This window comes from Glycine max, chromosome 12, assembly GCF_000004515.6.
Source record: "Glycine max cultivar Williams 82 chromosome 12, Glycine_max_v4.0, whole genome shotgun sequence".
Classification (NCBI taxonomy): Eukaryota; Viridiplantae; Streptophyta; class Magnoliopsida; order Fabales; family Fabaceae; genus Glycine; species Glycine max.
The window spans coordinates 37,538,904-37,549,904 of record NC_038248.2 but is presented as its reverse complement, the minus strand read 5'-3'; the positions used below and the strand labels follow the sequence as shown (position 1 = coordinate 37,549,904).

Here is an 11,001-nt window from a genome sequence, read left to right as displayed (position 1 = left end):
TTAAGATAATGATTAAAATCAAATTTAAAAATATATTAAATTTGGTAGTAATAAAAAATATTGAAACCATAATTTAAGATTTAAAATTTAAATATCAATCACTATATGCAGATTTAAAAATTAGAAAATATATGAATTGTCAATCTTTATGACTCATGCAATTTGTGTGATTCAAACAGCTTGCTAATCTGTATGAGTTATACAGATTGTCAATCCGTATGACTATATAGATTAATGATTCGTTCGTATGAATCATATGGATTGACAATTTGTATGCTTCTATTTTTTTCATTGCATATCTCTTCTTCGACGATAAATAATTATCCAATTTCATCATATACTCAACAATGCACGTACATCAGAGATAAAAAAAAATGCTAAAAAAGGAGACTAATAAAAATAACTTAAGTTAAGGGTGTGAAATTTTGCAAAAAAAAAGAAGGTACTACAAAAATAATGAAAAATCAAACCCCTTATTTATAATAAAAATACCCATAATGATATTTTTCACATTTTAAAAAATTACTAGAAATCCCAACAAAAATACTAAATGTCCCAAAAAGTTGCCTATGCATAAGATAACAAAAACAAATCAAAGTAGATAAAATAATTGTTTTATTGGTCATTGGGCTCGACCAATGACAACCAATGAATATAAACCCCTCAGACTCTATACACAACCCATCGATCAGTCTCGAATTTATAAGCATAAAGAGACTATACCTCGGTGTGATGACATCTAAGGGACTGTACCGTTGGTTTGTCTGATCGCGTGATTGCATCCCCCGATGAAGTGCCACGTGGAAGATCATGATCCACAGGTTTTAATCACATTCATGTACATATCTAAGACGCGATTATTTTTGGGAAGTAATAATTCCAAGACGTGATAATTTCTGAGGCGTTCCCAGACGTAATATTCCAAGACATCTAAGTAAATTCAAGGCTCTTTGCTCCTGTAATTAGTTTATTCAACAACACAAGTCGTTTAGAGAAAAACTTGTAATGTAGTATTACCTCCGTTTCTAATTCTATGATGTTTGATTTTTAATTTGTTATAAAAATTTCTGATTAAATGAGATTTTAATTTTAATTTAAAATATTTTGATTTTGATTTTTTATTTTAATATAACTGTTGACATTAATCATTCTTGATCATTTTTATATAATTGATCATCTCTCTTTATATATATGAATTATTAATGTCAAACTTGAATTTAACTTATTTAAATAATTAAGTTCAATCCTAAGTTTGAATTTATTAATGTAATTAAATAAATAAACTTTATGAATTATTTAATGAGTTAGACTTGAATAATTTACAAATAACTTAACTCATTTATATTTCTAATTAGAAGATAACATTATATCTTAAAAATGTGATATTAATTTCTAATTATGTATATGAAAAAATATTTATTAGAAAATATCAACTCCTCTAATAAATTCGAATACTTTAAGGGATTAATCTTTAATTCTAGACGAAGAGATATCTTAGTTAAAAAAACAATAATCATTAAACTCTTCAAAATAATCACTAAGTTATTTTTTTAACGGAATCACTCTTTTTTTTAATCTTAAACCATCTGACTACCCTTTACTAGTTTCCTACAATCTTGCCGTAGCTAGCAGAGCATAGAAATAAGAACGAGATCCTCAAATTAGCAGACCAACATGATGACTTCGACTGAGTCATTCTATATTAAAAAAAATGCCTAGTTTCTTCCCACCACTTGCGTAGAATTAGAATTGAAGAAAACCTAACATCACTATATCAATTGATTTTACATGTAAAAATCTGTGCATATTTTAGATAATAATAAAGACCAATATGCTTTCGTGCTAATCGGTTAGTTATATGAAAACAACTGATTCACAAATAAAGGGGCCTTAATTCACGTTCTAGCAAAGAGTCCAAGAGCCAAATGCTTAATTAGCGTTGTAAAAGCTACAATGACACTTTCCATGCTTACATTAACAGGCTTTTGGAAAATGAAGTTATATAACTTCTTATCACTGACAATAAATATACAAAATAGGGACAAATCAGCAGTTGAAACGCAATTTTTTCACATGGTCACATTGTAATTGGAAGTTTCTCCGCATTTGTGGTATTAATGTAAAACACTTTTTTAATTGTTTTTTTTTTTATGAAGTGGAGTTTACTCAAATCGGAACATATAAAGATTGTTAGTGATCATAAAAATTACCATCAAGCTTTTGTATATATAGTGCAGTAATAAATTAAAAAATGGAATGTAAAGTCTAGACAATTAAGGATGATAATTGGGTTTGAGTTTAATTATAAGTACTCAAAATCTTATTTCTAATGAGAATATTTTTATTTTTAATGTTGTGTCTCTTAATTTAAACCTCTGTCTCAATATTATGTTGGTCCGAGTATATTGAATACAAATCTCTTAAAGTCTAAAGTGAGATTCAAATTTGGTGAATAAATAAATATAATTGAAAAAAGAAAAATTTTATTAAAAATGATCATTCAAATTTTCTAAGAAAATCCTTATCAACAAAGTCACTGAATTCTTCTTAGTTATAATATATTAGTTTAATGAATAGATTAACCTTGTATGTATTAACTATTTTTTATTAAATAAAAATTCTATCAATGAAGGCAATTCTAACCATCAATATTTTTTATTTGTCCAGTCCAATAAAAATAATAATATTTTTTTTAGTGATTACATGTATAGTTTTAAAATAATTAACATTTTTATTGCATATAAATCCATCAAGAGATACAATTTATTTCTACCGAGACTAATCATTATATTATTTGTATCAAGTCATGATATTTGCTAATAATATATTTACACTAATTTCAAATTATTTTTTAAAGAAATAAATAAAACCCCGTATTTGTATACATATTTTGTCAAACTTTTTCCCCCCCTCAAAAGTCAAATAAAAATATGATGTAGAATACGTATCAGAAATTCAAAATTGTTAGTAGTCACATAGGCATGCAATATATGCCTTTCTATTTTGAATCCTTCAAAGACGAAAAGATGACAGAACATATATATAGATACGTACACTGCATCTCTTAAACATGCTAGCTTCAACAGATAAGTTCCTTTCATATTCTTCAGAAATTCCATCCAAGAAAATGGTGGTTCTTAGAGAACACAAGCTTGTTGGAAAAATTCAGGTTGTTCCAGCAGTGAGAACAATCACCACTCTTCCCCTCACATTCCTTGATTTGCCTTTGGCAGGTCCTATTTATGTGAGACGCCAATTCTTCTATCAGTTCCCCCATTCCACACTCCATTTCTCTGAAACCACCCTTCCTTCTCTCAAAACCTCTCTCTCTAAAACCCTTCAACACTTCTTCCCTCTCGCTGGAAACCTCATTTGTCCTCCACCACCCCACAAACCCTTCATTCGCTGCACCGATGATGACTCTGTCACCTTAACCATCATCGAGTCCCAAGCAGATTTCAAAAATCTATCATCAAACCACCCCAAAAGCCTCAAAGACTTGGATCACTTGGTTCCCAAGTTAACATGCACATATACACACGATGACACGTTCATTTTCCCTTTGGTGGCATTGCAAGCCACGGTTTTCCCCAACCATGGCCTTTGCATCGCAATCACGTATTGCCACGTGATGGATGATAACTGTTGCAGCCATTTCATGAAGTCTTGGTCTTCCATTTGTCGAAGTGGTGGAGTTGACTTGACTCTTGTGGAGAAGTCAACGCCTTGCTTTGATAGGGAAGTGTTGAAGGACCCCAAAGGACTCGAAGCTATCTTCTTAAGAGATTATTTTGAAGAGAGGTCAAGTTGGAAGGTTGGTAAAACTTCTGAGATTTCCAATGAAAATACTGAAGATTATGTCAAAGCAACGATTGTTTTTGGAAGAGAAGACATTGAGGGGCTAAGAAGATGGGTGCTGAATCAGTGGAAGAAGAGTGAGGAATTCAACACGCCACAATATATGTCAAAATTTGTGGTGGCATGCGCTTTTGTGTGGGCTAGTTTGGATAAAACAAGATGCATAAATGATGAAGAAGAAAATGTGAAAGAGAAGTATTTTGGTTTCACTGCTGATTGCAGGGATCGCCTTGGGTATCCTATACCAGAAACATACTTTGGAAACTGCTTAACTCTATGTTATGCAATGCTTAAGAGAAATGACCTAAAGGGAGAGAATGGTTTTGTAAATGCGGCCAAGGTCATTGAAAGAGCTGTGGCTGATATGAAAATTGAACCCTTGAAAGATGTAGAACACTGGAGGGAGTCGTTTATGAAGATGTACGTGTTGGAAAGTACCTTGATGGTTACAGGGTCACCCAAGTTCACTGTTTATGAGACTGATTTTGGATTTGGAAGGCCTACCAAAGTGGAAATGGTACATCTCTTCAAGTGTATTTCTCTAGCTGAAAGTGGAGATGAGGAAGGAGGACTTGAGGTTGGTTTGGTGTGTAGAAGTACAGAGTTTGAAGATTTATTTTCTGTCATTGAACAAGGACTAAAAGCTTCAAAATCCTAAATCTATTATACTGTGATATATATTTAAATAAAAATCAAAACATAGGTCTATCCAAAAGTTAACTTTGTGTTAACAAGTTATCATGGTTGATTTTAATTAACTTCCTCGACTTTAATAAGGATGTTTGGATTTATGTTTAGTTACTTGGATATCTTGTTTCCTTAATTTCTAATGCATGATTGTTATGAAGGTTTTATGAGGTGATCAATGTACTGTTTGCATTCACCTAAAAAACAATATTGTACTGTTTGGTCACTTAATTATGTTCCATAAACATAAGTTATTATATCATACCCCTCCCACTCGATTGCTTATTTGTGTTGAGAATTAAAAGTTAAATACATCTCAAGATGGGGGGAGGGGGAAATGACGGTGTTTAGGTGCTTGGCTTCTCTTATAAGCTAAAGTGGGGGAGAGAGGGGAAACACTTAATAAGCACAGTAAGCAACTATTTTATCATTCTAATTCATGAAATTAGCTGGTCAATGTCACACTGCTAGAAACTTTTAGGACATGTAGCTAGGAATTATTTAGAGTGTGGCTCAGAGCAATTTTCCTCAGCTTTAATTTTTTTTCAAGTCGGTGCACTAGGGTATTGGATTAAAATCCAGTCATCTTAATCTTCAGTGTCCAAATAACAACACATGCAACTTCCAGAAAATTAAGATTATGATTAAAATCACTAACCCTAATTAAATTCACAAGCTCTTGATTGTTTGTTCACCTTAACATTATAATCTTATACTGTCAATTCAAAACACAATCTTGGTTTTGGTAAGATATATACTGAAACTCATACACGATTATTTATAATGTTTTACATTATTTATACTTAATGATCTCTTGTGATTAGCTCAAATGTCCTTCAAACAGGAGTTAAGAAAGGAATTGGTGTCACAAAGATAATTTAGTTGGGGTTGAGTTGGAATTAATTTGACCGAGGAGAATATGTTTGGATCAAGGTCAAATTAAAGATATTTTTGTAAAGTTAATACGAAGCTATTATATATTGTTGAAGTTGAGTTAAATATACTTTGGGCTTAATAAAGATACTTTAGTCAAAATCAAAGGGAAAATAAATATATTCTGACAAAAAACTAAAGATACTTTTGGTTAAAGGGGATAAAAATACTTTAATCAAGAGTGAGCACAAATTACTTTAAAATAGAGGACTAGTTAAATATTCTTTGACAATGCAAGTTAAGATTTCTGTAGCCAAAATCAAATTAAAAATATTTGCTCTAGTAATTATAATTTGTGGCCTAACCACCCTTAAGTCGCCCCAACCTCCTGACTAATCAAGTGGTTATGCAGATTGGGGTTGTTAAACTCCCTCATTAGATGAACTAAAATTCTTAGGGCCATTATAATATGCCAAGTGGGTTGACAATGAGACAGCGTCAAAATTACACCTTTATCCACAATAGCTTCGCTTCTCTCCATTGAATGTTAATTTGGTCCGCCTGCATTTAATTTATTTTGTTAACATGAGCAAAATACTTATTTCATGTCAAAATCACACAGGTATAAAATAAATACAATAGAATAATCAATTTTGTTGCTTATATTATTACTTAGAGACTAAAAGCTATGTACCATGCATGTAAACCATCTTTACACTGATAACTAATTAAGTTTCATGATTTTTTCAAATCAGATAACATCATTTTAATTGAATAAAAAATAATTTAAAAAACTAGGTCTGTTGCTGTGAGTTTTCAGTTTTTGATTTGAGGTGTAATGTGCCTTTGTGTGGGCTAATTTGGTTTAAACAAGATGCAGAAATGATGATGAAGAAGATGTCAAAGAGGAGTTCTTTCGTTTTGCTGCAGATTGCAGAGATCGCCTTGAGCATTCTGCGCCAGAAACATACTTTGGAAACTGCTTAACTCTATGTTATGCAACGCTTAAGAGAAAAAACCTCGAGGGAGAAAGTGGTTTGGTGAATGTGGTGAAGGTCATTGAATTCAAAGATGTTTGTGTTGGAAAGTGGTCAAGGTCATTGAATGTGGTCAAGGTTATTGAATTCAAAGATGTTTGTGTTGGAAAGTGGTCAAGGTCATTGAATGTGGTCAAGGTCATCGAAAGAGCAGTGACTGATATGAAAAGTGAACTCTTCAAAGATCGATGCAGAAAATTGGAGGGAATCTTTTACAAAGATGTTTGTGTTGGAAAGTACCTTGATGGTTACAGGATCACCAAAGTTCACTGTTTATGAGACTGATTTTGGATTTGGAAGGCCTACCAAAGTGGAAATGATACATTCCTTCAAGGGTATGTCTCTGGCTGAAAGTGAGGATAAAGAAGGAGGACTTGAGATTGGCTTGGTGTGCACAAGTACAGAATTTGAATATTTAAGGTCTGCCATTGAACAAGGACTTCAAGTTTCAAAATTCTAATTTTATTCGTGCGATTTAAATAAAAACTGAAGCTAAGGTCTATATAAAAAAATCGAGTCAATGACTCGGTTGATTTTAGCTTCCCCAACTGTAATAAGGATCTTCTGATGTTATATTTATTATAATTTGGTGATTTATCTTGTTTAAGAAATTTAGTCTGCTGAGAATAATAATTTTTGGATAGTTAATGAAATTTTTTTTATAGCCAAATAGAATAACATTAATAACAGCGCGCAAGAAGTGCTATTACATGCAGAGGTAAGGTTCCATATAAGAAGGAATGCATGCACTTTAAATAAGCCTACCAACGAGATAGGTCCACCAAGTAGTAACCTGTTAGAGGACTGAGATCAGATAAAAACGAAAGAAAGCTAAAATGGAGCTAAGTTTTGACTTATTTCATTGCTTTGTCATTTCTGAATTTATACAATTGGAATTCTTCCTGAAATGCTATAGTTTGTTGTAACAGAATTAACGGCCTAGCTAACAGCCTAACTGCTAGCTCGAGTGCTCACACACATACTCCTGCAGGTATTGCTTGGGTTACAAGTGTGACGTAAAGTCTCACATCGAGTAGAAGGGGAAAGGTTGAGCACCAGTGAAGAGAAGATCCATAAATCCTGAGCATTAAGGTTTTGGGTTAGAGTATAGTGTCAGGTCTTTTTATGTGGTGACTTGTGTTCCACAGGTGTACCTCTTGAATCTCCCTCACATATATTAACAGTTAAATTTTTTAAATCTTATATATTTTGAAGTCTCAATTTATCAGTAGATTTTAGATAAAATGATTATTTGATTTGTTTTTAAAAAAGGCAAAATAAAGCTTATTTTATTAAGGGTCACCAAGTATAATAAAAAAAATATAATTACAATGAAAGTCTGTATAAATAAAAACTACTCCACACTACATATATAAAAAAATAAAAAATCCAAACAATTATATATATCCAATTCATGAATCAAATAATTTGCACTATACACAATTTAAATAAGGCCCATTTATTTAATGAGGTCAATTTTTAGTTCAAATTTAATTTATTTAATTTAATTTATGAACCAAATTTAATAAACTGATTATCAAATCAAAATTTGAACTATTTTCAAATTGAATCGGTTCATTCACCCTATTATATCATTGAAATACACAATGGCACTGCAAAACACTGTCATTGGCCCACGGGCTTACTCTTTGCGTCATTAGCCCAAGATAATATCGTTAGCTTGAATTTAGCACTATTTAGCAAACTTACCGCAACGAAACAAAATGATAGAAGATTTAGGAAGTCTTCTTTGTTATCCATAAGAATAACTGGAAGTTGGAAGTTTATAAGAACTCAAACTTCCTACTTAATCAACTTAGGTCGACTTCATCGGCAACATATTTTTGGAAGTCTAGTCAAGTAGTCATTTAAAAATCGAGTATACACATTTCTTAGTAAAAAATACAAAATCAAAGATGATTAAATATTAGGTGTATGGTTCATCTCTAAAAAAGGTCAAAATAAAACAAGATTTAATTGGCTAAAAAACAAGATTTAATTGAACTTTTATTTTCTTTAATTTGCATTATGTATCATTTTGGTCTTCCAAAGTTTTTTTTTAACTAATTATGTCTCCGTTTTTTAACATTCAATAAATTTCATCTCCTTCGATTTTCTTTTACCCAAACTCTCATCTCATTTTTATTCTTCAAAATTTTCACGAGCTAATTTACTTAATTAAATATTTTTCTATTTAATAAAAACATACCAACCAAAATATAAGATTTCAAACAACGATATATATATATATATATATATATACCCTTATCCAAAATTTTACCAAATTTTCACTATTTTTTTAACTTATAAACTTTCGCAATCGTTTATTATCTTAAATTCATCATAAACTTCAAGGAACTTAGGCAATGATAATACGTGTTTATTACGTGAAGCGCCAACTCTTCAGTTTTTGTCAATTAATTAAGTTCCGTGTGATTCCCACTTGAATAAACATAAGCACGTCCCCATGTAATCTTGCAAGCTTCCACCAAAAACAAAGATGGCAATCTTGAAGCTCTTGAGACCAGCGTGACCCTCTACGTGTAACTCTTCAAGTACCGCGAACCCCACCAACACTATACCAAAAAAATTTTAACAAACCAATTAAGACCATGCAAGACTAAAAGTTTGTTGGAGTTTTGAAAACCACACAACTAACATAACAAAATTCACATTGTAAACTCATATATGTTATTCAATTAATTAAGAGGTGTTAGATTACTGTGTAAGGCAAGCTGTCGTCACCCACCTTTCATTTGTGCAAAGTACTTACCAAAAACAGGTCATATGCAATCATCTAAGTGGCTATGCCTATGATATGTTAAGTAAAATACAATCCTCAGCCATTTGACTAAGATTAGGTGTGATATGGTGCTTCAAATAAATAATTAAAACCGTGTATTAAAAATGTATATAAAGATATGGTGACGCGTGATTGTTATCCAGCTATCCCACAACACTGATCATGTAGTATAGATCTAGGCACGAGATCGATGAACATTTACGAAACGCAAAGGAAAACCGTGCATGTATAATTCGCTTTCGAAACACATTATTTTCACATATTTTAGTTTTTGCTGATAACTTTCATATTTAATTTATTGTTTAGAGAATGCAACTCTAACTATATCTACTGTTTCTTATTTTTGTTTAATGCAACTGACTACAAATTAAAATAGGTATGTCTCCTAAACATCAAACAAGGAGACAACAACTTTTATCAACTTTATACTAAAAAATTGGAAGTAAAAAACAAACACTATTGATAACATTTCTTTATTAATTTGTATAGTTTTATCTTCTCAGTTCTATTACTGTTGTTTGGTTTATTAATTTTTTATGTGAAAGGGGGGAAATTAATCCTTAAAAAAGATGAAAGTTAACTGAAATCAAAAAAAGAAAGGAAATAATAAGTCAAATATAACTACATCTTGTTGTAGAGTGCACAAATATAGTTAGTGGTAAAATTACACTTGCATTGTTGTTTAGAAATATAATCTAGTCTAAATGAATGACCATCCTTGTGCGTTTGTTGGTTTGAATTGGATCCCTTTGATGCATTGTAAGTTAAATCCTAGCAGCTTGTTTAGGGTTGTCTATTATTGGGAAATTAATCAACAAAGTCCTCTTGGTTATTAAAAAAGTAAGAAAGGATTGATTATTAGAACTTGTTAACAACTAGAATCAATTTGTCAGAAAAATTGCAATCTTAAGAAGTGAAACTAAGATTTATACATTGAGTTAGAGTTTTCTCATAATTGATTTTTAATTATTTATTTGTCTTGGTTATTGTTTTAACTGCTAGTTATTCTCTTTTTTTAATTTTCTATTCAAATATCTATTTTTCTTTACTCTTTTCTTATAATTTTATAAAGGAAATAAACTTTGTCAGTTTTCTTATATTCCACCTGACTCACCTAAGGATATTAGAGAGACAAAGCAAGCCCAAATAATATGCCTTCATTACTTGTTCTATTGACTAAAAAATTGTCTCATGTCTGCCTCATATGCACGCAAGTATTGTTAAGTAGACACCTGTGAATATTAATGGATATTCATGGATACTTATTAAAAATAAAATTTTAAAAAAAATCAACAATTATACTAATTAACAATCCATAATAGAGAAAAAAACAATTTTATACTATTATTCAATCACAAATAATCATATTTGGTACATTATTGATAATTATTATGTATACATAAATTATGTAATTAAATCAAAAAAAAATTATGTGATTCTTTTCTTTTTTATTACTTTTTTTTGTGTTAAACATTAGGAGTCTCGCTCATCGCGTCACCCCCACTTAGCGCGAGAAGTCACATGGGAAGCCAGTTGTCTCATGCATGCGCGCTTAACGCGTGACCCCTTGTCCTGCACTTAGCGTGTAGTCTCGCTTAACACACGGTTAATATCGAAAAAAAAAATGATTTTTCTGCATTTTAAGAGAAAAAAAAAAGAGGGAACATTTTCATTTAGCATTCCATAGAGCATAAGACTAGGGCTCGTCCTTTTGGAGGGAGAACCACCCATTGGGAGCTTTTC

The 11,001-nt window shown here is 31.2% G+C and overlaps 2 protein-coding genes across 2 annotated transcripts; both read left to right on the top strand.

Moving 5' to 3' along the window:
- The first annotated feature begins 3,070 nt into the window (after positions 1–3,070).
- LOC100811456 (coumaroyl-CoA:anthocyanidin 3-O-glucoside-6''-O-coumaroyltransferase 2) lies at positions 3,071–4,734 on the top strand. The gene has a single exon (XM_006592770.3). The coding sequence runs from the start codon at positions 3,071–3,073 to the stop codon at positions 4,514–4,516; it is 1,446 nt and encodes a 481-aa protein (XP_006592833.2). The 3' UTR covers positions 4,517–4,734.
- A 148-nt stretch (positions 4,735–4,882) lies between these two features.
- On the top strand, positions 4,883–6,915 carry LOC106795345 (coumaroyl-CoA:anthocyanidin 3-O-glucoside-6''-O-coumaroyltransferase 2). The gene is given in 4 exon segments (XM_041007249.1): positions 4,883–4,896; positions 6,299–6,473; positions 6,594–6,641; positions 6,643–6,915. Coding segments are annotated over 4 exon segments (510 nt in total).
- The last annotated feature ends 4,086 nt before the right edge of the window (positions 6,916–11,001 follow it).

Coding starts and splice junctions, on each gene's coding strand:
- LOC100811456 (XM_006592770.3), top strand. CDS start 3,071: ATGCTAGCTTCAACAGATAAGTTCCTTTCATATTCTTCAGAAATTCCA.